This window comes from Oncorhynchus gorbuscha, linkage group LG08, assembly GCF_021184085.1.
Source record: "Oncorhynchus gorbuscha isolate QuinsamMale2020 ecotype Even-year linkage group LG08, OgorEven_v1.0, whole genome shotgun sequence".
Classification (NCBI taxonomy): domain Eukaryota; kingdom Metazoa; phylum Chordata; class Actinopteri; order Salmoniformes; family Salmonidae; genus Oncorhynchus; species Oncorhynchus gorbuscha.
In genome coordinates, this window is record NC_060180.1 from 32057439 (window position 1) to 32085367 (window position 27929).

At 41.7% G+C, this 27929-nt stretch overlaps 1 protein-coding gene across 1 annotated transcript in view; it reads right to left on the bottom strand.

The window, feature by feature from the left end:
- Positions 1-583: 583 nt before the first annotated feature.
- Positions 584-27929, bottom strand: part of wdr11 (WD repeat domain 11) — a 150771-nt gene continuing 123425 nt past the window's right edge. The window contains exons 23-29 of the mRNA XM_046359175.1: positions 24080-24269; positions 16647-16742; positions 4457-4622; positions 3775-3872; positions 3388-3533; positions 2803-2882; positions 584-2369 (exon numbers count right to left, since the gene is read on the bottom strand). Coding sequence (XP_046215131.1) covers positions 2188-2369; positions 2803-2882; positions 3388-3533; positions 3775-3872; positions 4457-4622; positions 16647-16742; positions 24080-24269 — 958 coding nt within the window. The 3' untranslated portion in view covers positions 584-2187. The remainder of the gene's footprint in view (positions 2370-2802; positions 2883-3387; positions 3534-3774; positions 3873-4456; positions 4623-16646; positions 16743-24079; positions 24270-27929) is intronic.

Below are 27929 nucleotides of genomic sequence, written 5' to 3' on the forward strand. Positions count from 1 at the left end.
GGAGGAAAAAGGGGGAGGATTGCAAGCCGAAGAACACCATCCCAACCGTGAAGCACAGGGGTGGCAGCATCATGTTGTGGGGGTGCTTTGCTGCAGGACGGACTGGTGCACTTCACAAAATAGATGGCATCATGAGGTGGGACAATTATGTGAATATATTGAAGCAACATCTCAAGGTATCAGTCAGGAAGTTAAAGCTTGGTCACAAATGGGTCTTCCAAATGGACAATGACCCCAAGCATACTTTCAAAATTGTGTAAAAATGGCTAAAGGACAACAAAGTCAAGGTATTGGAGTGGCCATCACAAAGCCCTGACCTCAATCCCATAGAATATTTGTGGGCAGAACTGAAAAACCGTATGACTCAGTTACACCAGCTCTGTCAGGGGGAATGGGCCAAAATTCACCCAAGTTACTGTGGGCAGCTTGTGGAAGGCTACCCAAAACGTTCGACCCAAGTTAAACAATTTAAAGGCAATACACAATTAGTATTTGGTAGCATGTAAACTTCTGACGCATTGGGAATGTGATGAAAGAAAAAAAAAGCTGAAATAAATCACTCTGCTATTATTCTGACATTTCACATTCTTAAAATAAAGTGGTGATCTTAACTGACATTTTACTAGGATTAATTGTCAGGAAATGTGAAAAACGGAGTTTAAATGTATTTGGCTAAGGTGTATGGAAACTTCTGACTTCAACTGTACTTAGATACAGATTGTGTAATGCAGTTTGTGGATCTTTTAGAATGCAACCCTACAGTATGCGACAGGAAGTATTTGCTGATTGGTTCATTTTAGTCCTGAGCCTGGTACCAGCCAATGCCATGCTCCTGATGAGGGAGGACTTTTAGTGATCTTGACAGAACAGCAGTCAACTTCATGCTGATTCTGTCTTTTCTGGTCCACTAGAATGATTTGCTAAACATTATATATTTTTTTACATATTTTAATGAGACATCCTCATACTTCACACATCAGAAAACACACAATAAAACTGACATCTTATGTCCTTATAGGGAAAAGCTGGAGATCAATCTGCAATCCAACTGTTGAATACGTCATGCCCACAATATATTAACCAAGAAGCCCTTATAGCTAACAGTGGTCAAATCCTCTCTTCTGTGTAGGGGTATAATATACTGTGTCTGTTAGCGCAAACAATCCTGGCTAACTAGACTAGAGGAAGAGCCTCATCAGTGTCCCTTCTGTAATGCAGGGACAAGTTGATGAATGCAGTCCCCTGTGCTAACTATGCCTGGCTTTGGTCAGTCTTAATAGAGCTGCTCTATACCACCTACTCTCAGTCACGACACAGCAGACCGGGGCTCACATACTACCACAAATGCTTGACTGAGCTTGCCTGTTGCAATATAACCAATAGATACGTCTCAACCGTGCAAACCACGCTCATCTGGCACTCCAAGCAGGCTAAAGCAAACACTCAAAGTATTTGAAGGATTTCAAATAGTACTTGAACCCAGGTCAGGTACACTGTGTGGGTTGTCTGGGACATTGGTCTGCTTCATGTCTGAGCTACAGGGAATGGACACTCACTCGAACTTAATGTCATTCATTCAAACATTTAAACACTAATTTACACTAACACCAGCATTAAATAAAAGGGAATGCATCATGCAGAATGTTGAAGGATAAAAGGTTGTGCCACTTTTAACTGCTTTAAACGGTAATAGCAGTACATCGACAGTCAGCAAACTTTGATTGAATCTTCCACGGAAGAGTCAGATCGTTAAAAAAACACTCAAAATAAAGCTAACTGACCATTCAAAACCTCAAATCAATAAACAAAAACTGATTAATCTCTTAATCTGTTCTTAATAACCATAAATTGATGCATTAGATGAATGTCTGCATTTGCTGTGCGAGTGAGTGTGTGGTTCCATTTGGCCTGCCACTGGGGGAGAAATCGACATGCATACACATACACTGCATACACATACACTGATCACGTGATGAATCAGAACACACAAAAGCATATTCACAGACATGGCAATCTCCAGTGACAAACACTTCCTCTCCTCTCCCCCTAAATTGCCCCTAGAACACTGATCCAAGATCAGTTTTGCATTTTCACCTGTAATAGTTACAATTAGGAGGGGGTGAGCGTTAAGCTGATCATAGATCTTTGCTTATGGGCAACTCCTCCCCTCTGCTCCACACTCAGGGATCACTCTGTGTTCTCCAGGCCCTCCGTTTCCTCGGGCACTGCCCCCTCTCCCTGGAAGAGTTCTTCCAGCAGTTGCTCTCCGGCACCCCCTGCCCGCGATGCCCAGAACGCGGCGCTCTCCCTCAGGCCCAGGGTGCGCAGTAGTCGGGCGTAGTCCACGAACGCAGCCCCGATCAGCTTATGTGGCGACACATAGGTCAAGGAGAAAACACTGGGAAACAGACAAACCCCAATGCACAATAAGATCTGGTTGGATAAAGGAGGTGAAGTGTTCAGCCTGTAGTTGAGTGTTAACACTTCTGGCTCTGCACATACTGTGTACCACAACCCCGGAGACTGGGGTTCAATCACCGCCTCAAACCTTCATACTGTTTCACCTATTCATCAATCTCCCTCTTCTGTCTGAATTAAAACATCAAAGTACAAAAGGTAGTGTGGTGTCCACTCTTCAGGTAAAGAAAATAAAGCATGTGAACTGTACTATAAAAGGTACAGTAAGTCCATTCTGTTCCAGACTGCTGTCGTATTAGACTAGACAAACTTTTGGTGAGAAAGATTGAGAATAACCTGATTAGCACAGCCAGACTGTATGATGTCTTGACTTTGAAAGGATATTGGTGGAATCGTTGGCCTCCATCACTCCGTACTTCAGACAGGCTTCAATGAAGAGCGCCGCACGGTCAAAGTACCTCATGCTGTCACAGTTGAGATTAATGGATGGATGGGAGAAAGAGGTAGAGAGACAGGAGGGAGAGAGAGAGAGAGGAGGGTGGGGGGTGGGGAGACATCAGAGAGAGGTGTGCATCATCACAACTTTCATGTCTCTGTTTTTGAAGCTTCACGTCAACCTGCCAGCCACACGCCTTTCTAAGGTGTCATGGGGAGAGGCACATTAAAATGCAGGCTGCCACTGAGACAGCAGGTCTACTTACACAGAGCAGATCAATATTCAATGTGGCGAGAGAAGCAAGGTAGGAGAGCACCACCACACCTTTGAAAATGCTCAAAGTTAGACAATGAGGACCAATTTGGAGTGATGGATAACATAGAGCTGAGCAAAAAGCAGAATAAAGTCCCAGAGGAGCTGCTAATGGGGAACATGAGAGAGAGAGAGAGAGAGAGAGAGAGAGAGAGAGAGAGAGAGAGAGAGAGAGAGAGAGAGAGAGAGAGAGAGAGAGAGAGAGAGGCTGTTACTGTTACCTTTGTAGCATCTCTCCTACTTTATGGAAGCAGCCCAAGGATAGCAGCACTAGGATGGCCTTAGACTTCTGGTTGACCTGGGGGGAGCAGAGGTGCTCTGCCCAACGCTTTAGCACGTCTGAGCTCTCTGCCGGGTTCAGACGCACCTGACACACAGTTGCAGGCACACACGCATATAGAGGCACAAATAAGTGATCAAGTTATAATTTCAATTATGTTTTATAGGCTTTATCTGAAGTACCACTACATTTTATATTACTGTACAGTCTTGATTTGCAACGAACCATCTCCTTGACTCCAGCCCAGCAAAATGATTTGAGAGTTTCTCTGGCCCTAATACTTTAAATGGGATACTGATGATGGACAGATGAGTGAAAGATAAGTTACCTTAGCCAGCCAGGCAGCGCGGTTCCACTCCCCATAGGTCTGCAGGTATCGGCATGCGTCCGCAGCCTTGTCAATCAAACACAGCAGTTGCACTCCCTCTGACAGACGGGAGAAAAAGAGAGACAGAGAGAGTGATGGAGTGTGTGAGATGAGGGGGGTTTAGGATTGATTACTAAGGGAATCTATAACTGTGCTACAAGGCCTTTTTTATGGGCTGTGGAGTTAAACTACCTGTTATGTGAGCTGCTGGGCTGCAGAAGGGGACCGTGGTAATAATACACTGCATAATAATACACTCAACACACTACCTACTCCATAGAACTAGAGGTGGTGGTGTGCAATTGCTCTGCCTAGGCTGGTCTGGGTATTAGAGCCAAGGTTGGAAGAGCCCATGGCATACACCACAATGGTACCACAGTTGAAACAATAGTCTCTTTGTTGCCACCTGCGTAGATATACAGTATAATACTAGAGTGACTGACATCATCAAACTTAATGGAACTAGTGTTCTATTTAGCTTTATGGCCACCAGTACATGCCAGATTGCCTTTGGCGATCATGATTGTGACCACCAGTTTGATGGTGCTCTGAGAGGGCAGCTTAGAAATAAAATACTAGAGTGGCAGATGTGATATACCTTCCATAAACTAGAGTTATATTTAATTATATGGCTTCCAGTTACCTGCCAGTTTGCCGTTGGCGATCATGTTGGTGGCCACTAGTTTGATGGTGCTCTGGGAGGGCCCTGAGGAGGTGATGGTGGTCACCAGACACGCCTTCAGTGAGTCACAGTAGTAACTGGGGTTGTCAGCACTAGTCTCCAACAGCAACTGCACCGCTCGGTCCGTCTGAGGGAGACAAGACAGGAGAACAAAAATGTTAGAAGATTGTTATTTTAAAGGAGGCACTGCCTCCCACAGCTTGGAACTCTTTTCATTCCTTAATTGGGGATAAAGACCACGAGAGAGAGACAGGGAAGTTGAAGTTGTAGTCTTTCGAAGACAAGTAAAAATCCAATTAACTTCACAGATCTTCATTGTAAAGGCTTTAAACACAGTTTCCCATGCTTGTTCAATGAACCATAAACAATTCATGAACATGCACCTGTGGAACGGTCGTTAACTTCTTATGGCTGGGGGTGCTATTTTCACGTTCGGATGAAAAGCATACCCAGAGTAAACTGCCTGCTACTCAGGCCCAGAAGCTAAGATATGCATATTATTAGTAGATTTGCATGGAACACACACTGAAGTTACTAAAACTGTTTGAATGATGTCCGTGAGTATAACAGAACTCATAAGGCAGGCGAAAACCTGAGAAAAATCCAACAAGGAAGTGGGAAATCTGAAGTTTGTAGTTTTTCAAGTGATTGCCTATCCAATATAAAGTGTAAAATTTGGTCTGATTGCACTTCCTAAGGCTTCCACTAGATGTCAACAGTCTTTAGAACGTTGTTTCAGGCTTCTACTATGACATGGGAGCGAATAAGAGCTGTTTGAACCAGTGGTCTGGCAGGGTATCTGTATGGTGGCTGAGCGCTGTACTCAGATTATCGCATGGTGTGCTTTTGCCATAAAGCTTTTTTGAAATCTGACACAGCGGTTGCATTAAGGAGAAGTTTATATTTAATTCTATGCATAACACATGTATCTTTCATCAATGTTTATGATGAGTATTCCTGTAAATTGAGGTGGCTCTCTGCAAAATCACCAGATGTTTTGGAGTCAAAACATTACTGAACATAACACGCCAATGTAAACTAAGATTTTTGGATATAAATATGAACTTTATCGAACAAAACATACATGTATTGTGTAACATGAAGTCCTATGAGTGCCATCTGATGAAGATCAAAGGTTAGTGATTAATTTTTGACAATGCCACCAGCCATACTGCTCGTTCTGTGCGTGATTTCCTGCAAGACAGGAATGTCAGTGTTGTGCCATGGCCAGCGAAGAGCCCGGGTCTCAATCCAATTGAGCATGTTTGGGACCTGTTGGATTGGAGGGTGTGGGCTAGGGCCATTCCCCCCAGGAATGTCTGGGAACTTGCAGGTGCTTTGGTGGAAGAGTGGGCTAACACCTCACAGCAAGAACTAGCAAATCTGGTGTAGTCCATGAGGAGGAGATGCACTGCAGTAGTTCATGCAGCTGGTGGCCACACAAGAAACTGAGCGTTACTTTTGATTTTGACTCCCCTCTTGTTCAGGGACACATTATTACATTTGTTAGTCACATGTCTGTGGAACTTGTTCAGTTTATGTCTCAGTTGTTGAATCTTATGTTCATACAAATATCTATACGTTAAGTTTGCTGTGAGAGGACGGCTCTTTTTTGCTGAGAGATGTATGTGTGTGTGTGTGTGTGTATATATATATATATAAAAACTTAAACATTTCATAAGTATTCAGACTCCTTACTCAGTACTTTGTTTTAGTACATTTGGCAGTGATTACAGAATCGAGTATTCTTGGGTATGATGCTACAAGCTAAACACACATGTGCAGATCCTCTCAAGCTCTGTCAGGTTGGATGGGGAGCGTCGCTGCACAGCTAATTTCATGTCTCTCCAGAGATGCTCAATTGGGTTCTATTCCGGGCTGTGGCTGGGCCATTCAATGACATTTAGAGACTTGTCCCGAAGCCACTCCTGTGTTGTCTTGGTTGTGTGTTTAGGGTCATTGTCCTGTTGGAAGGTGAACCTTCACCCCAGTTTGAGGTCCTGAGCGCTCTGGAGCAGGTTTTCATCAAGGATCTCTCTGTACTTTGCTCTGTTCATCATTCCCTCGATATGACAATCCGCTTGGAGTTTGCTAAAAGGCACCTAAAGACTCTCAGACCATGAGAAACAAGATTATCTGGTCTGATGAAACAAAGATTGAACTCTTCGGCCTGAATGCCAAGTGTCACGTCTGGGGGAAACATTGCACCATCAATACGGTGAAGCATGGAGGTGGCAGCATCAGGCTGTGGGTATGTTTGTCAGTGGCATGGACTGGGAGACTAGTCAGGATTGAGGGAAAGATGAACGAGACAAAGTCCAGACAGATCCTTGATGAAAACCTGCTCCAGAGCGCTCAGGACCTCAGACTGGGGTGAAGGTTCACCTTCCAACAGGACAGCAACCCTAAGCACAAAGCCAAGACAACGCAGGAGTTGCTTCGGGACAACTCTTTGAATGTCATTGAGTGGCCCAGCCAAGAACCTGGACTTGAACCTGGCTTAAGATCATCCACATCCAACCTGACAGAGCATGAGAAGAATGGGAGAAACTCCCCAAATACAGGTGTGCCAAGCTTGTAGTGTCATACTCAAGGCTGTAATTGCTGCAAAAAGTGCTTCAACAAAGTACTGAGTAAAGAATCTGAATATTGATGTAAATGTGATATTTAGATTTTAAATACATTTGCAAAGAAATAAAAAAGGTTTTTGTGTTGTCATTATGGGGTATTGTGTGTAGATTTGGGCAGTTGTGGTGACCGTATTACTGCCACACCGGTGGTCACGAGTCATGAAGGCAGTCAAATTCCACATGACCATTTAGTCACGGTAATTTGGCTTCTCCAAGCTCTGATGCTGCTAATGGTCATTAGTAGATAACCACATTTGCTAACTGCCTGGTACTCAGCACTCTATTGTCCCTCTAATCACTATGACAAAAATGCAAATGCCATCAGAAATCTAATCAAACACTTCATGAGAGTCCATGAGGTCATGTTGCACAACATTTCTATAGGCTATGCAATTGTGCGAGAAAACATAGATGGCCTCTCTTAAAAAGAGAATGATCCTATCAGCTTTCTATAGGCTAAGCCTACTATATTTATTTCTCAACTTTCCTAATATTAAGCAAATATAAAGCACATTGCTTATATTTTCAACAGGAGTATAGCCTACCTGGCTGGCATGAAAATGAACCACAGGAAAAGTGTCCTCCATTCGCTATTTAAGTGCAGAGATTACATGTATTTTTTCCCCTGCCCCTGTTTCAACAGGTTAATGGTCAATTCTAAATTAAAACGAGCTTCACACATATATTATTTAGTATATGTAAAGCCAAGATTAAATCAAGAATAGTCTGTTGGGTGACAAAATTAGCCTATAACTTACGAATGTAAGGGAACTCCCCCCTGAAATGGACAAAAATGAATGGGAACATATTGGCACTGTAACAACCATATACACGGTGTCCAATACCACTCAATTCGGCGTTGTTTCATTCAAAGTTGATTGCAAATGCCATACGGCAAATGCCAAGTGTAACACTGCAAAAATCCAGATGGCGAGGGCGCTCCACCGTGATTTTTCATATTGCAAATGTAACACAAGTCAAGACCCAAAAGTACAATTTTGAAAAATTGAACATTTTTTCAAAAACTTATCCCCCCCTTGGAAATTCTTTCAAATTTTTTTTCGTCAAAAACACATGTATAAGAGCTGTATCAACATACTTTAGTCATATTTTATTATCATAATTAAAAAAAAAAACTTGTGCATAAGGCATATGTTTTGTCCATTTGCAATATGATTTCATAGGAAGTCAAAAGTCAAAGTCAAGTCACTTTTTTTTTAGGCCAAATGCCATAAGAAATGTCCAAATGCAATTTGAAAGATTTGAAAGTGTCAAATCAGGATGTTATGTCCATTTGCCATGTACTATCAATGGAAGTCGGTTTACAAACCCAAAAGTCAGTGAACCACGTCCAAAAGGCATTTATACTGCCAAAATGATATATATAGCACTATGTTAAGCCACGAATCAACCTAGATGGTCTATTTGTCATGTATGATGAGGGAGAAGTGGGACTGTTGTTTTTTACAGATATTTTGAAAAACATCCAAACTGACAAATGACTATTTTTATCTTTTTTATTTTTTTATTTTACCTTTATTTAACCAGGCAAGTCAGTTAAGAACACATTCTTATTTTCAATGACGGCCTGGGAACAGTGGGTTTAACTGCCTGTTCAGGGGCAGAACGACAGATTTGTACCTTGTCAGCTCGGGGGTTTGAACTCGCAACCTTCTGGTTACTAGTCCAACACTCTAACCACTAGGCTAACCTGCCGCCCCATTGGATGGGCACGGGTGGGGGGTGAATGTCATTTTGGTGATGGTACCTCACTGTTTAAACATATTGCAAATGGACAAAAGTCAGCCAGTAAGTAAACATCCATCAGTCAGTCATTCTGACACCAAACTGATACAAACTGACACCACACCAACATTTTCCAACTAGTTTAGAAGCCAACTATCACATAGAACCTTCTAGAGCCACATAACTCACCACACACTATCGACCTGAGCTCTAGAACAGGTTTCTAAAGTTTCAGAACTCTAGGTCTGATGGTTCTTTAACAGTTCAAACAAAGATAACTATTGCAGGCACTGTCTGTCTCTACGCACCACACTGTGTCCCTCCGTCCAAGCTGTGTGTGTGTGTGTGTGTGTGTGTGTGTGTGTGTGTGTGTGTGTGTGTGTGTGTGTGTGTGTGTGTGTGTGTGTGTGTGTGTGTGTGTGTGTGTGTGTGTGTGTGTGTGTGAGAGAGAGAGAGAGAGTTTTTATTGGAAATTTTATGGGAGAAATGACTGATTTACAGTTCATGAGGGTTGCCTAATCGCACATATGAAGTTTTGGAAAGATATTACTTTTTTAACCCTTCGAAACAGCCCCTATGACACCATTTATGGCAACTTCCGGTTGGCACAGGAAGCTAAACGTAAACACATATCCTCATTGGGGTATGCTTTTACAGAATCCTGAGTTTTAAGTCTATACGTTAAGAACTGACTGATTTACACAGGGTTGAATTCACTATTTCTATCAAATATCAGCTATATAGGTATGGAAAAACACTTTTAGGGTGATTTTAACCACTTCCGGTTGCTTCAGGAAGCTTAGAATCAACACAGGTAGACGTCATAGTGGCCTGATGGACTGTCATCGAAGACAGGTTCATAAGGCATTATTAACCCACATAGGCTCTCGGTTGAATTTAGGGGAGCAGGCAATGTATTCCTATAAGGAGAGATGTCATTGTAATCTGTGAGATAAAAAAAACCCTGATTTACTGTTAAGGGTTAATGCCACACGGTCAAGGTTAGGCTTGTACAGATCGGGAGGACCTCACGAACGTACCTGAGGTCGAATTGTGCTTCTCACCTTAACGGTTCTCTCACTGTCACCCAAAAGCAAATGACATTTAGGGCCAGGCTTCATTTTGGGCCTTCTTTTTCTCATGGTCGAGCGAGCTACGGTCAAGTGGGGCATCTCGTTGAACTCGGCACAGCCAAGAGATTATGGTAATGGCATTGCAGGCTCTGTGTGTCTTGAAGCACTGCACTTTGTCACTCCATCCTTGCTGTGTGTATATGTGAGAGAGCTTTTCTTTGACATCTGTTGGGAGGAATGATTGACTTACAGTTCATGAGGGTTGCCTAATCACACATATAACGTTTTGAAAAGATCTGACCTTTTAACCCTTCGAAACAGCACCTATGACACAATTTTAAGGCACTTCCGGTTGACACAAGAAGCTGAAAGTGAACACATATCCTCCTTGCGGTAGGCACTTATAGAATTTTGAGATATAAGTATTTACGTTAAGAACTGACTTATTTATGGAGGGGTTAGTGAGTGTGCGTTATTTCAGAAAATCACAGAAATCTCGCAGAGCTCCGAAGCACCCTTGAAAAAGATGTGTGAACACACTGCAACTGGATCTGTAATAAAAAAATAATAAATATATATATATTTATATATATTTTTTTGAACATCACCAATTTGACATTGTACGATTTCTCTTAAATGACGATAGATAAATGGCTGGTTCTTTTTTTATTGACACCGTAGGTTCATTTACTTTGACGTGAAGCGGAAATATTATTGCTCTATTTTCATTTTAGACCTTTAATCCCAGAAAAATGGCCATAACTCAAAAAACATTGAGGCATAGACGCCATCTTGTTCGGGGACAACTGCCCATTATGCCAAACCTATGCTCACCAAGTTTCGTCTTCAAAATATTTTCCATTTAGGAGATAAGGCCACGTAGTGATTGGTGATGTTTTGTACATTTGCAATATGATTCCATTCGCCCTCGTGGGATTTACCGGGAGAGCGGAAAAATGACCAAAATTTGAAAATGTTATAAAAACTGAAACCGAATGTCCGAGAGAGTTCGTTTGATGACTTCCTGGAAGATCCAGCCCTGCTGCACGGCCCGACGCTGTCCTCAAATTTTAGAAACGTTGTCGGACGTCTAGTAAGGGACCGTACATTTGCAATGTGAACTTTCTCACTAACCATATGGCGAATGTCAAAATGTTCCCTCAAGGTATGATATGTTATCACTTGTGAATCACTTTTTTTTTTACTTAGTCGAATCATAGTTGCACACGTTTTGATAAGGTTTGTATCACAACTAAAGTGGCCAAATAAATTCTTAAAAAGAAGCACATTAATACACTTTACAATACTGTATGCAGCACGAGTTTCAAGTTTTGGGAAGATAATTTTCACAATAAAAATGCATAACATGCATAATCACATTTGTGGTCAATTTTGATAATGGTGTTTTCCCCGCTAATGGAACATTCGCGCTTATAGCCTTCTGCCGTGTGTGCAACGCTGCGCTTATAATGTGAAGAAAGTGTAATAGTTCATCAACAATTTCAGCTAAACGTTCTGTTCTGTTTCGTCAGCCTCATTTCGCAAAATCCTTTAAATTTTTTATTTATTATAGTGGTTGTGTTAATTTGGGATCTATCGCATCCCACAACTGTCCCAGATTATATGATTGGAATATTTATTTCTCGCACAGAATAGCTGAAATTTTGTACTATGGGGGATAGTAGATTGACATAGGCTAGTGCTTTTGCTGTCTTCAGGCATAGTCATCTTGTTGGCTGACAAAAAGTAAATGTGGACAGTTCTTAAAATATCTTCAATATGCACCTCGGAATTGGATAAGGACACGGCAGTTGCGTCCCCGATGTGTCGGTCTTCACTTGTAGCCTGTGAGAAAGACCAGATGATGTGATGGAGCTGTGTGAGTGAGGTGAGTGGTGCTTCGGAGCAGGAAGCACACAGGGAGAAGGGCTGCAAGAGGCATAGATTTTTTTAGGGTGCATTATGAACAGACAACCTGTTGTGAATAACTCACAACAGGTTACGGAGAAAGGTGTGCTTGAAAGGATGCACATAACTCTGCAATGTTGGGTTGTATTGGAGAGTCTGTCTTCTATAATTTTCCACACACAGTCTGTGCCTGTATTTAGTTTTCCTGCTAGAGAGGGCCGAGAATCCACTCTCACATAGGTACATGGTTGCAAAGGGCATCAGGGTCTTTTTACGGCGTGATTTGCCAAGGTAGGATACTCTGAGCGCAGCCCAATCCAGAAATCTGGCACTGGCTTTTGATGAAATTTAATTTTCACAGAACCGCTTGTTGCAATTTCGATGAGGCTCTCTTATTCAGATATATTGGTAAGTGGACTCGAGGCAGGGTATGAAAGGGATAACGAATCCAGTTGTTTGTGTCATGCGTTTTGGAAAAGTACCTGCGTAATTGCACACCCAACTCACTCAGGTGCTTCGCTATAGGCCAGATAGGACAGTCGTGTGAGAAACGTCATCATCATGGTCAGACAAGTGAAAATTATGGTCAGTAAAGAAAACTTTAAGCTCATCGCTCAATTAAAAAAAAACGTGTCAATACTTTGCCCCTTGATAACCAGCACACTTCTGTATGTTGTAAAAGAGTTACATGGTCGCTGCCCATATCATTGCATAGTGCAGAAAATACACGAGAGTTCAGGGGCCTTGCTTTAACAAAGTTAACCATTTTCACTGTAGCGTCCAAAACATCTTTCAAGCTGTCAGGCATTGCCTGGGCAGCAAGAGCCTCTCAGTGGATGCTGCAGCGTACCCAAGTGGCATTGGGAGGAACTGCTTGCATGTGCGTTACCACTCCACTATGTCTCCCTGTCATGGCTATTGCGCCATTAGTACAGATAGCAACACATCTTGACCAACAAAGTCCATTTGATGTCACAAAGCTGTCCAGTACTTTAAAAATATCTCCTGTTGTTCTGGTTTCCAGTGGTATGCAGAAGAGGATGTCTTCCTTAATTGACCCCCCATAAACGTAACGGACATATACCAGTACCTGTTGACTCATCCAGCTATAAAGCACTGGCTTGTATGCGAAGCAGTAATTGTTTCAAAACATCTCCTGCCATGTCACTGATGCATCGTTAAACAGTGTTGTTTGATGAAGGCATTGACTGTATAATTCTTTGGGCCTTTTCCTCCCGCATTGTCCCAGCAATAAACACGGCAGCAGGAATAATTAAGTCCTCCACAACAGTATGGGGCTTGCCTGTCCTAACCACTCGGTAGCTCACCATATAAGACCTTATTAATGGTATCTGTTACTTTTATACATGTCTTACTACTCAAGTCTTAATACTCGCTCAAAAAACTCACGTGGCTTATTTTTCTAATTTTCATGTTTTGTTTCTAAATGTCTGCGCAAGAGCAAAGGTTTCATTGAGTTGTGAGATAGTAGTTTTGCACATATAACACACTGTAGCTGAGGACAGGCACTACTCCCAATATAAGTGAACCCCAAATCAATGTAGTTCTCATAATATTAGTGCCTCTTCGATGGTCCAACGTCCCAGTCTGTTTTTCGGTGCTTTCTCGGGTAAGGGGCAGTAGCTCTTCGGCTGCATCAGATTCACAACTGTCAGTGTCCATGCTAGCTGGACAAAGAACAAATGTAGAATTACTGATGCTAGCATTGGATATGCTTGTGGAAGCAGAAGAACTTGTGTCGTCGACAGGTGCAGGTGTAGTACTGCTGGTAGTAGCAGTACTACCAGTAGAGCTGGTATATGTCTATGAATGCGGGCCCGACTTCTTTTTAACCATTTATCAATTTTTGAGCAAAAGGAATGAGCAGCAGCTACGTTTGGCTACATACGGACTGTTAGTGGAATTCCCGCGAGAGAGTAACGGTTAATGTGATTGGATGTTAATTATTTGACTAGGCTACCTGTATTTGACATTGTGTTGTTATTTCGCTTAACACTAGATGTTAGAACAGGGGAAGTAAAAAAATAAATAAAAAGAAAATCACCCATTAGCACTTAAATGGCGAATGGATTGGGGTTTGTGATTAATTAATTTTCATTAAAGCCAGGTAGGCTACTCCAGTTGTATTGCGAAGCAATGTGCCAAATTAGCAGTTGAGAAATACATCTAGTAGCCTAGCAATAGAAATCTGGGATCCTGAATTTGACAGTCCCTTACAGGCAGCTCAGTGGCATGTAAAATTCGGTATTTCATATTACAGTAAGCCTACACCTACTGTAATATAAAATGGTATCAACGCAAGTACTGTACACACCACAATACCGAAAATGAACTGTATTATACTGTAAAAACAAATGCCACCATAATCAGAATGAATGGATGAATGAAATTAATTGAGGGGAGATAAGAGCGTCTGCTAAATGACTTAAATGTAAATGTAAATGAGAGGTTTGTATTTCACAGTATTTTACTGCATATTAATAAATTGTTGGTGTTTTATTTCACTTGCATTTCTAGAGGCCTTAAAACCTCTCTGGGATATTCGGGATGGTAGCGTCCCACCCTGCCAACAGCCAGTGAAAGTGCAGGGCGCCAAATAAAAAAAATAAAAAAAGTTTGATTTGTTCGATAAAGTTAATAATTTATGTCCAAATAGCTCCCTTTGTTAGGTAAACAAATCCAAACGCGCGTATAAGTCCAGCCGAAAGGTCGGACGAAAAGTTATATCACAGGTCGTAGAAACATGTCAAACGATGTATATAATCAATCTTTAGGATGTTTTTATCATAAATCTTCAATAATGTTCCAACCGGAGAATTCCTTTGTCTGTAGAAAAGCAATGGAACGCAAGCTAACTTTCACATGACCGCGCATCATGAGCTTGTGGCAATCTGCCAGACACCTGGATCAATCCCCTCTCATTTGGCCCCACTTCACAGTAGAAGCATCAAACAAGGTTCTAAAGACTGTTGCCATCTAGTGGAAGCCCTAGGAAGTGCAACATGACCAATATCCCACTGTATCTTCGATAGGCTACGAGTTGAAACCTACAAAGTTCAGATTTCCCACTTCCTTGTTGGATTTTTCTCAGGTTTTCGCCTGCCATATGAATTCTGTTATACTCACAGACATCATTCAAACAGTTTTAGAAACTTCAGAGTGTTTTCTACCCGAATATACTAATTGTATGCATATAAGCTTTAAAGGCTGAGTAGCAGGCAGTTTACTCTGTGCACCGTATTCATCTAAGCTATTCAATACTGCCCCCCAGTCACCAAAAAGTTGACAAAGGCTTCCAAAACTGGCAGTGACTACAGACCAAAAGAACATGGCAAAACATCTCAACCATTTAAGGTTTAAGACTTGCTGCCACTCCAATCTGTACCCTATATGGTGACTTCAGAAAAGTATTCATACCCCTTGACTTGTTCCATATTTTGTTGCGTTAAAGCCTGAATTAAACATGAATTAAATTGAGATGTTTAGTCACTGGCCTAAACACAATAACACCCCATAATATAAAGATTTTTTCTATATTTTTTTAACAAATTCATAAAAATGTAAAGCTTAAATGTCTTGAGTCAAATATTCAGCCCCTTTGTTATGGAAAATCTAAATAAGTTCAGGAGTAATAATGTGCTTAACAAGTCACAAAATAAATAGCATGGACTCACGTCGGTGTGCAATAACAGTGTTTAACAGGATTTTTGAATGACTACCTCATCTCTGTACCCCACACACACAATTATCTATAAGGTCCCTCAGTCGAGCACTGAAATTCAAATACAGATTCAACCACAAAGACCAGGGAAAATAGTATTTTACTGTTGATAATACCCAACATTACTGTATAAATTACAAATCAAATCACATTTGACTTGATATAGTGTATAGAAATGTTCCGCAATAACTGGGCTTATAAGAACACATTTCATTCCACGCATCAACAAGCTATTTTAGGAGCTGGCTCTCACTGCGCGACATGTGCTATTCTGCTGAAACTCAATGCCAGGGGTCTCCAAACCTGTTCCTTAAGCGCTAACCCTCCTGAAGGTTTTCGCTCCAACCTCAGATGATACTAACCTGTTTCAGCTTATCAACCAGCTAATTATTAGCCTCACATTCCAAAATGTGTTCCAATGGCATGAAGTGTTTGATTAGATTTTTTATTATATTTGCATTGATGTCAGAGTGATTAGAGGGACAATAGAGCGCCCCGAATATGAGGCCATTAGCAACTTGAGGTACTTTAGCAAGTTTGGTAGGCTACTAATGACCATCAGCGGTACGAGTGGTGGCATTCATACAGAACGCAGTTTTGGAGTAGCCTTGTCACCGTAACTCAGCGGTCACGTAGAATTTGACAACGGTCATAACTGGTAACTGCCGGTATGGCTGTAATACGGTCACCTTAACAGCCCTATTGGCGCGTCTTCATCCTCCACTGACAGGGGTGTTGGAGGGAAAGAGAGCAACAACACTCATCCCTGTCCATCAGGCTCCACTCAGAATGGAGGCTGGGAGAGAAGGGGTGAGAGAAAGAGGGAGCGAGCAGAAAAGAACAGTGTGTGCGCTGTAAATATTTTGTGTATGAAAGACAGACTGCAGTATATGTTCTTCTGCAGGTGTGCTCAGGCGTGTGTGTGTGTGTACAAGTGCGTGTGCAAAATAGAGATTTAGTCTGAAAGAAAGAATACAGTATTTTGTATTTGTGTGTGCATATGACAACTTCTACAGAAGCCCATACAGTAGTGTAAAGACAGTAGTACTGACCTGTCCCAGCAGGAGGAGCTGGTCAGCACACTTCTTGGTGTGTTCATAACTGGACCTTTTCACCTCCTGTAGATGGACTCGCTCCAACTGGAACCTCTGTTACAACACAAAGAAAGCGAGATTTAGAGAAAGAGGACGAGATGGAGAGATTATTATTTAACCTTTATTTATCCAGATTCGTATCATTGAAATAAAAATCTATTTTACAAGAGACCTGTTTCAAGATGGCAGCCATCAACAGTTACTAAAGTTACACACATATAGAGTAAAGGTACATTCAATTACGTTACAAACAGAACATAGCAAACGCAATCCTCAAATCACGTGGTATAAGTGGCAATCACAATTGTCATCTACATATTTAATAGACCAACCTCCTCTTAAATTCCCGAAATATATATATATTTTTTGACCTGGTGAGATTGTTCATGAGATCATTACATGAGTAGAGATGGTGAAGAAGAGAAAGTACGAGAGACAGGAGATGGAGAGTAAGAAGGTACAGGGATAGAGACTAGGTAAAGAGAACATGTCATTACATTTTGTTTAAATATTCAAGAATCATTATTTTATTGCACTGCCAAGCTCCATCAGACATTTATATTCCGCACCAACCCATTACAATGATTGCATTTAATGTTCACTGCAGGATAATTGATGAAACTCAGACAAATGCATGAAAGTGTTTTCAGAACAAAGAAGAAAAGTAATAAAATCTAGAATTACATTGTCTAGTGGATAGACTCGATAGATTTTCCAAAACACAAGAGCTAATCAGAGCAACTAAGAGGACTGATGAGAAGATACTGGGCAGAAGAAGTGCTGTGTACCAAACATTACCTAGTTAAATAAAGGATAAATAAAATACCAAAGTTCTCTATGACAACTAAGGGGATAGTGCTAAACACACATGTTCACTGCAGGTAAATGTAGTGTTCAGAACATGTTGGTGCAACAGTTGAAAATGGACAGAGGAAGAGAGGCTGTTTTGGTGCCATCATCATCATCTTCCCCATCTGCTACACCATCTTAGTTAACCTGCTAAAGCTAAAGAAGAGAGCAAAAGTGTGGAGGCAAGCTGAGCCTGTTGAAGAGAGCCTGAACTAAGAGACTGTATTTTGACAGAGATTGAAAAGTGTCTTATTACTTGAAGTTGACCTTTGCTTATTGTCTACGTTCAGGGGGGTTCTGTTTTAACTTGTTCTGACCACAGTCCTGCCATGACTCTCCTGTGATAATCCAAAGGACCAGGTTACAGTGGATCAGCTCTACAGAGCTCTCTCTCTCCCATAGAGGGGGAGAGGGATGGATGTGTTTTTTTTTAAATGACACCTCAATCGTAAACCATAGGCAACAGACGATTCCTTTTGTGGCCTAATTTGGGTTATATTAGAGTTTACCGCCCAAGAACTTCAACATCAAACCATGGACACTGAGATATTGGGACTTATGAGAGATGGAATATGGAAAATTAACGTTGATTTTGGGATGTCATTAAAAGTTACATGAAGACGTTATAACGAAAACATTGTAACTTGAAGAATTTTCAAACAGTGTATGTCATGTTTACATGCTTTGCATTGTGTGAAAAATATCCAGGATAAAGAGAATGTTTTGTGACGATAAGATTCTGATTTTATTTCTCTAACGAGATCGTACTAAATTGTGATACCTTGCCTCTTAACTAGCTACACCCCAGGGAACCCAGAGAGTGTGTCAGCAAGACGTTAACACCCCCTTTCTACCCGAGAGTATAAAGCATTTTAGTTAAGAATTAACATATCAGAATAGAAGGGCCACAAGCTGCAGCTGAGGTCTACAATTAGTCACGACCCTGAAATGCAACACGAGTTTGAAGAAGACAAAGGAACCTCATAACAATCAATGATACAGTTGAGTACTGAGTACTGTATCTAAGGTGATGAATTTCAGCAGGACCATACGGTTCTTCTCTTCAAATCATTGTTTGTCTACACGGCTTTTATCACCAATCTGGGATCATCGACACGGCTGATTAGCTGTCCTCAGGAGACCACTCTTCCTGAACGAGTGCAAATAAACAGACAACTAAGAAGGACAATAAGACATATTGTGGACAATCAGACTTACACCCGAGAACGAAGGAGAAGGCCATTCAAAGAACAAGGCCTCTGTCGAACCCTTATCACCAAGCTGAACCTGGCCCACGAAGGCCTGGGCCCAACAGAGATACACCAACAAACCCTTTTTCAGTCTTTCAAAGATAATTCGTCAAAACTTCACAGATCTTCATTATATAAAGGTTTTAAACACCGAACCATAAACAATTAATGAACATGCACCTGTGGAACGTCGTTAAGACACTAACAGCTTACAGACGGTAGGCAATTAAGGTCAGAGTTATGAAAACTTATGAAGACAGCACTACAGGGAGACGGGACAGACAGCTGATCATTTCCGCAATGGCAGACCATGTGTAACAACACCTGCACAGGATCGGTACATCCGAACATCACACCTGCGGGACAGGTAAGGGATGGCAACAACTGCCCGAGTTACACCAGGAATGTATAATCCCTCCATCAGTACTCAGACTGTCCGCAATAGGCTGAGAGAGGCTGGACTAAGGGCTTGTAGGCCTGTTGTAAGGCAGGTAAATGTAAATGTAAATATCAACGTCAAAAACTTCACATATGGGCACAAACCCACCATCGCTGGACCAGACAGGACTGGCAAAAAGTGCTCTTCACTGATGAGTTGCGGTTTTGTCTCACCAGGGTGATGGTCAGATTCACGTTTATCATCGAAGGAAGGAGCGTTATACCGAGGCCTGTACTCTGGAGCGGGATCGATTTGGAGATGGAGGGTCCGTTATGGTCTGGGGCGGGTTGTCACAGCATCATCGAACTGAGCTTGTTGTCATTGCAGGCAATCTCAATGCTGTGCGTTACAGGGAAGACATCCTGATGTGGTACCCTACCCTTCCTCATGTGGTACCATTCCTGCAGGCTCATCCCTCCAACATGACAATGCCACCAGCCATACTGCTTGTTCTGTGCATGAATTCCTGCAAGACAGGAATGTCAGTGTTCTGCCATGGCCAGCGTAGAGCCCAGATTTCAATCCCATTGAGCATGTCTGGGACCTGTTGGATCGGAGGGTGAGGGCTATGGCCATTCCACCCAAAAATGTCTGGGAACTTGCAGGTGCCTTGGTGGAAGAGTGTGGTAACATCTCACCGCAAGAACTGGCAAATCTGGAGTAGTCCACGAGGAGGAGATGCACTGCAGTACTTCATGCAGCTGGCGGCCACACCAGATACTGACCTTTACTTTTGATTTTGATTTGACCCCCCCTTTGTTCAGGGACACATTATTCAATTTGTGTAAGGAACTTGTTCAGTTTGTCTCAGTTGTTAAGGTCATTCAAATATTTACACTTGTTAAGTTCGCTGAAAATAAACGCAGTTGACAGTGAGGACGTTTCTTTTTTTTCTGAGTTTACATACATGACTTCTTACCCATAAGATCGGCAGTTTGAGGCAAGGTATTAGGGCTAAACGAAGCGTAGCTTACAAATGTATCCAATTGTTGTTTCTCTCTCGTTCTATATTTCCATCTTGGGTAACCAGTGTCCGCTAGGGACTTGTCATCGTATTACGTTTCTATTCAATAACCTATACCGTATGTATATGTGTATCTTATGTTATCACTTAGCTTGAATAAATAACCAAATCAATTTGTGTGGTACGGAATGATCAGTGAGACCCGGGTTTGTGCGGATTGACGGAGTTTACAATCTTCAGAAGGAGACTAATATGAGGAAATTATTATTATTGATACCTATATATTCTTGATTTAATTCGGGAAATGGTAAATCATGGAACAAACTTTTCCCATGGTGCCCCAAGTTCCTAATGAGTTAATTGTTACATGATTAATTTCATTGAGTAATAAACATAGTAGGTAATTATTCGATGAATAGCAGTCATCACATGAATGATAATGGACTGTCGTGACGTGACTGTTTTAAAATTAGTGAAGTCGATGGAGATTTGTTTGGTGTTATATCTACACTCCATTACTATGGAGACAATGGAGGGTGTTAAGTGTTATATTCACACTCAATCACTTGAAGAGATGGTGGAGTGTGGCTAGCACTGAAGGGTGTTTCCATAGGAGGCGGCCCAATTTCATTATAAAAGGGAGAAGTAGGATGATGGATATTCATTCTTCTTCTTCTTCTTCTTCTTCTTCTTCTTTTGGATGTTGTGGGCGGTGGAGGCTGGTGAGGCGGACCTGTGGGAGAGCAGGCTCATTGTGGTGGTTGGCGTGGAGTTAACTGTCAAACGTGGTGTCCATGTTTGGTACCGTTCTGTTTGTTCCGGCCAATGCGGTGGGCCCATCGTCTTATGACTCCTTTCACCGGCCTCCACTGCTGGTGAGTATTCTTTGGCAGTTTTACTTAAACACTGGGGAGCTAGTTACGCATGTTTGGCTTTACTTTTTGAGGGAAAATGTACTTGATACGATTGTGATGCCCTGGATAAGAGCATCTGCTAAATGACTAAAATGTCAAAGGCAACTAGAGCTTTTATTCAATTCAGAGATTAATTCTGTGTCAACCACCTGCTTTGGACATAAAACCAAATACAAATAATAATATTTGTTTTATTGTTCAGTAGGTTCAAAAGCCTTCCATAGGCATAGACTGTCAGTGTCCTCTCATTAGGCTCGTGTTATGGTGATTTTGGAATACTCTGACAAATGTATTTTTGACTGAAAGCTCGTCACATCTTACCTAATTATTTCAGATAATCTTTCTTCATGTTGATATTGGTGGGCAATGGGCATGTAGCTGAAGTGTCTCAGTGTAGGAGTGCCGATCTTGGATCAGTTTTGCCTTTTAGATAACAAGGAATAACATTGTGGGGGTCCTGATCCTCCAACTCCGAGAAGCTTGATCTATACAGCCCATGGACTATGATATGACTTGACACTAGTGAACAATGGACAGTGTACCAGCAGCACTTGTGCTCTGAGTCTTTCATCATTGTCTACTTTCATCTCATGGGCATGGCATCAGAGGAATAAGACTTTTTTCAACATTTAAAGGGGAGGGGAGAAACTGGTCTGGCTCTCACAGATGTTGACCAGACAAATAAAAACCGGACATTATTGTTACGCTTTCAAGCATTGAAGTGATTTTTCTAGGGACACAGTTCTAGTTATTTGATGTATTATTATAATTTTCTTGAATTTCACCCCTTTTTCTACCCAATTTCGTGGTATCCAATTGTTTTTTCGTAGCTACTATCTAATCTCATCACTACAACTCCCGTACGGGCTCGGGAGAGACGAAGGTTGAAAGTCATGCGCCCTCCGATACACAACCCAACCAAGCCGCACTGGTTCTTAACACAGCGCGCATCCAACCCTGTCGCGGCCAGTTACGACAGACCCTGGGCGCGAACCCAGGGTCCCTGGTGACACAGCTGGCGCTGCAGTACAGCACCCTTAACCACTGCACCACCACCCGGGAGGTCCGGCTATTTGATGTATTGAGTAGAACAACTACCAGTCAACAGAAAAAGCTTTCTTAATTGGTTTATGTGTCAATGCCATTTCTTATGATAATACGTATTGTTAAATTACACTTTGAACATGGAAATATATGGAACTAAAATAAACGCAATTATGCAACAACTTAAAATATTTGACTGAGTTACAAATCATATGAAGAAATCAGTCAATTGAAATGCATTAGGCCCTAATCTATGGATTTCACATGACTGATATGCATCTGCACAGATACCTAAAAAAAATATATGCTTTCCAATGGGCCTTAGGATTTTGTCGGGTTCCATTCAAACTGCCATCAATAAAATGCAATTGTGTTAGATGTCCATAGCTTAAGCCTGCCCATACCATAACTTCCCTGCCACCACGGGGCACTCTGTTCACAACGTTAACATCAGAAAACGGCTCGCCCACATGATGCCATACACGTGATCTGCGGTTGTGAGGCCAGTTCGACGTATTGCCAAATTATCCAAAATGACGTTAGAGGCGGCTAATGGTAGAGAAATTAACATTAAATTCTCTGGTAAGAGCTCTGGTGGACATTCCTACAGTCAGCATGCCAATTACATGCTCCCTCAAATCTTGAGACTTCTGTGGCATTGTGTTGTGTGACAAAACTGCACATTTTAGAGCTGCCTTTTATTGTCCCCCAGCACAAAGGTGCATCAGTGTAATGATCATGCTATTTAATCAGCTTCTTAATATGCCACACCTATCAGGTGGATGGATTATATTGGAAAAGGAGAAATGCTCACTTACAGGGATGTAAACAAATGTGCACAACATTTGAGAGAAATATTTTTTTTTGTGCAGATGGAACATTTCTGGGATCTTTTATTTGGTCTCATGAAACATGGGGCCTACACTTTACATGTTGCTTTTATATTTTTGTTTAGTGTACAATCAAAGATTGATATTTTCTAGGCCCTAAAAAAAAAGAATGTTGGTCGAAATCTCCATGAGACAGACCGACAGAAGAAAGTGACGCTCATGAAGGCCCAAATGCACCATCTCTGATTAAAAAGTATTCTCCATCAACTTGGCAACTGACAAGCGGGTGGATCACAGCTGAGTCTGGTTGTCACGTGGTTGCCATGTCACCCAGTCATGCGACAGACATAACAGAGACATGCCAATCAATGAACACCGATTTAGCACACCTCCTGAATCCTAACCCTCCTATGTCCAAAATGGCAGCTTATTCCCTATATAGTGCAAGTGCACTAATTTTGACTTGGGCACAAACAGCTCTGGTAAAAAGTAGTACATTATAAAGGGAATAGGGTGCAATTTGGGATACACACAGAGGATCCAATCAATTATTAAGGTTGAAAAAATCCACCCGCCTTGCTGGATTGTTTCTCAGGGCACTCTTCTCTGTCCAACTATTCAGTTTTCTCCTACGCCCAACACTCCTATTTTTTCACTCCTCCCCCATCTCCTCTGCAAAGGCAAAGGGATACTGGAAATTACAGAGCACACCACAAACAAGGGACGAGGGAGGGCAGTCGGCGGTTTGTGTGACTGTGTGTATTGACCGGTCAAAACTGCCGACTCGGCAGAATGGCTGAGGTCACAGGGGACTGTCTGCTAGAGGAATTACTATGTGGTCTGGGTCCAATACAACCTGTGGTGTTGACAGTTTGACAAATGTAATGGTATATACCCATTAACTCTCAAACACTGATGCCCACCTCCTTGGACGTTAACTAGAATAAACCCTTTGTAGAGACAACACATTGATTTGTTAGACCAGTGGATGCTGGTGTCATTTTCAATTTCTCCCTCAACCAGCTTCAGTGTGTTATACAAGGCACACTGACTAATAAAAAAAAAACGCCCTAACGTCCATTTGTCCATTCTTTCGCTCACCTGGAAGTAGAAGCTCTCACACAGGGTGTCGTGGTAGATGTCCAGGTGGCCCTGTGGGGTGGCCTGGGTCCCCTCGGCTGGGATCTGGCCCTCAGGGACGGGAACACTGAGGTGGCGAGCCTGGGCGAACGACTGGAGGTAGTGGGCTGCCACCGTCCAGAACTGCAGGTCCGACTCGTCCCCAAACAGCCTGCATTGGGACACAACCAGGCCAGTGTTCATTAGGCACGAAACGAAATAAAACGGAAACAAGAAACACCTGTGAGTGTCCATTAAGGAACCCCTTGATTTGTTTTACATTGCAACATTTTTTTGTTGCTAGGGTGTGCTTTATTGAAATCTGACATGCCAAGTGGATTAACAACAAGCTAAACTGTGTTTTGCTATATTGCACTTGTGATTTCATGTTTGGTGTCAGTATGATATCTTATTGACTGATGGATGTTTACTTGATGGCTGTCCATTACCAATACATTTAAACAGTGATGAAACAACACCAAACGGACATGCTGAAATCAACACTGAAAGTGTTGGCAAATGGCATCACCGTAGTCTCTAGGCCGTGCCTAGAGGAGATGCCCCACTTGACTGTAGCTCCCTCGGTCTGAATGCAGCGACCATGCTAATTGTAGGCCTGAAATGAAGCCTGACTAGTAGTGATTTAATGATGCTTTGGACATATTGCTGCCTCTAGGTCAACCAGAAGTGGTTAAATTGACCCTAAAAGTGCTTTTGATTTCACAAACTACAGTTAGTGAAAAACACTGCATTCAACCCTCTGTAAATCAGTCAGTTCTTAACGTAAGGATTTAGGATTATGTAAAAGGACATGTGTTTACTTTCAGCTTCTGTGACAACCAGAAGCACCTTAAATTGGAGTCATAGGGGCTGTTTCGAAGTGTTATAAAGGTCACACACACACACCCACCCAGGATGGAGTGACACAGTGTGGGGCTTACAAACACACAGAGCCTGCAATAGATACCTGCGTTCGAACCATCAAAGAACCGTCAGACCTAGAGCTCCGAAACTTTATAAACCTGTTCTAGAGCTTAAGTCGGTAGTGCATGGTGAGTTATGTGGCTCTAGAATGTTCTCAGACTGAGAAACAGCCTCGTCCATTTGCAATGTATTCAATTCATTTTTAACATCGCGGAAATGACGATATTTAGAAGAGACTGACCCTACACATTTCTGGCTGATAGCTCTTTCATGGACCCTTTAGCAACCCAGAAAATAAGTGGATTTTTAGTATTAATTAAGGTCGTTGCTCGGGCTCCGAATGTGACCATTTTGGATTCGGGTCGCCTCAGTTTGGCATATACATAATGTCAGAACTGGACCCGCAGCTCGAATGTAACTATGTTTTTGCAGGTTTTTATATGGTTTTACAGAAGGCGATATGAATTGTGGGCCGGCTCTGAAATACGTGACAGTTGGCTTCTAAAAGAGTTGGACAAAGTGAGTTTGGTGTCAGTATTATTGACTAATGGCTGACTTGATGGCAGTATAATATATTGGAATTGTACATTTTATATTGCAAATGGACAGCGTACATTTCCAATGTTTTTAATGAGGGATTTACCATCACCAAATGGACAGGCTGAAATCAACATTAACGAGTGATGGAGAGGAACCACTATCATTGCTCGGCCATCCCAAGTTCAACGAGCCAGTCAATTGGGCATTTCTGCAGTATATTAGAGCATGTCTAATAGTTGGTAAATGCCCATTGTAATGCATTGTAAGTGACCAGAGGACATGTCTCCAAAAAGTACGATCTATGGCCAAATGAGCAGTGGCTTCTCCCTTGCTGAGCGACCTTTCAGGTTATGTCGATATAGGACTCGTTTTACTGTGGATATAGATACTTTAGAACCTGTTTCCTGCCGCATCTTCACAAGGTCCTTTGCTATTGTTCTGGGATTGATTTGCACATTTCGCACCAAAGTTCGTTCATCTCTAGGAGACAGATACCTGAATTCCTGAGAGGTATGACAGCTGCGTAGTCCCATGGTGTTTATACTTGTGTACTATTGTTTGTACAGATGAACGTGGTACCTTCAGGCATTTGGAAATTGCTCCCAAGGATGAACCAGACTTGTGGAGGTCTACAATTTCTTTTCTGAGGTCTTGGCTGATTTCATTTGATTTTCCCATGATGTCAAGCTAAGAGGCACTGAGTTTGAAGGTAGGCCTTGAAATACTTCCACAGGTACACCTCCATTTGACTCAAATGTTGTCAATTAGCCTATCAGAAGCTTCTAAAGCCATGACATAATTTTTGGGAATTTTCCAAGCTGTTTACAACTTCTTGTAACTAGGGGGCAGTATTTTCATTTTTGGAAAAATAACATTCCCAGAGTAAACAGGCTATTTTGTCAGGAGAAGATACTACAATATGCATTTAATTGACAGCTTAGGATAGAAAACACTAAAGTTTCCAAAACTGTAAAAATATTGTCTGTGAATATAACAGAACTGATATTACAGGCGAAAGCCTGAGAAAAATCCAATCCGGAAGTGACTCATGTTTTGAAAGCTCTGCATTCTGATGCGTCCCTATTGAGCAGTGAATGGGCTATCAACCAGATTCCTTTTTCTACGTATTCCCCAAGGTGTCTACAGCATTTTGACGTAGTTTCACACATTTATGTTGAAGAATGAGCGTAAGCGACCTTATTGCGTAAGTGGTCACCTGATGGCTCTGAGTGATTCTTGTGTAAAATACAGAGGCAGCCATTTTTCCTCTCGGTCCTACTGAAAAGCGTATTGTCCCGGTGGATATATTATCGAATAGATATTTAAAAAAAAACCCTGAGGATTTATTCTAAACAACGTTTTCCATGTTTCTGTCGATATTATGGAGCTAATTTGTAATATTTTTCGGCGTTTTCGTGACCACAATTTCCGGTCGATTTCTCAGGTAAACGTGAAGAACAAACGGAGCTATTTCTCCTACAAAAATAATATTTTTGGAAAATAGGAACATTTGCTATCTAACTGGGAGTCTCGTGAGTGAAAACATCCGAAGCTCATCTAAGGTAAACAATTTAATTTGATTGCTTTTCTGATTTTCGTGACCAAGTTGCCTACTGCTAACTGGACATAATGCTATGCTAGGCTATCGATAAACTTACACAAATGCTTGTCTTGCTTTGGCTGTAAAGCATATGTTCAAAATCTGAGATGACAGGGTGATTAACAAAAGGCTAAGCTGTGTTTGAATATATTTCACTTGTGATTTCATGAATATTTTCTAGTAATATTTATGTCCGTTGCGTTATGCTAATTAGTGTCAGATAATGACAACGATCCCGGACACGGGATGGGTAGTTACAACAGTTAAGACACAGTCAACTTAGTGCATGTAAAATTCTGACCCACTGGAATTGTGATTTATCAGTGAATTATCAGTGAAATTATCTGTGTGTAACAATTGTTGGAAAATTATAGTTGTGTCATGCACAAAGTAGATGTCCTCACCGACTTGCCAAAACTATAGTTTGTTAACAAGAACTTTGTGGGGTGGTTGAAAAACTAGTTTTAATGACTCCAACCTAAGTGTATGTAAACTTCTGACTTCAACTGTTTTTATCCCACTTAAGACATTCCTCCTCTCCAATCCTTACATCTTATGGTTCCACGGGGAAAGAGTAGCAGGATACTAAACCCTTATTACTCCCTTCAGGGGATCTGACCTCAACCCCTCCTTCACCTAATCCACAGATACAATCTGTCTCCCCTATATCAACATGTTGCTCTCCTCCAGTCCACCCAACACATTCTAAAGCCATCTGTCTTTCTATAGAGAACCATTAACATCTGACATAAAACCCAGTCTCTTTCA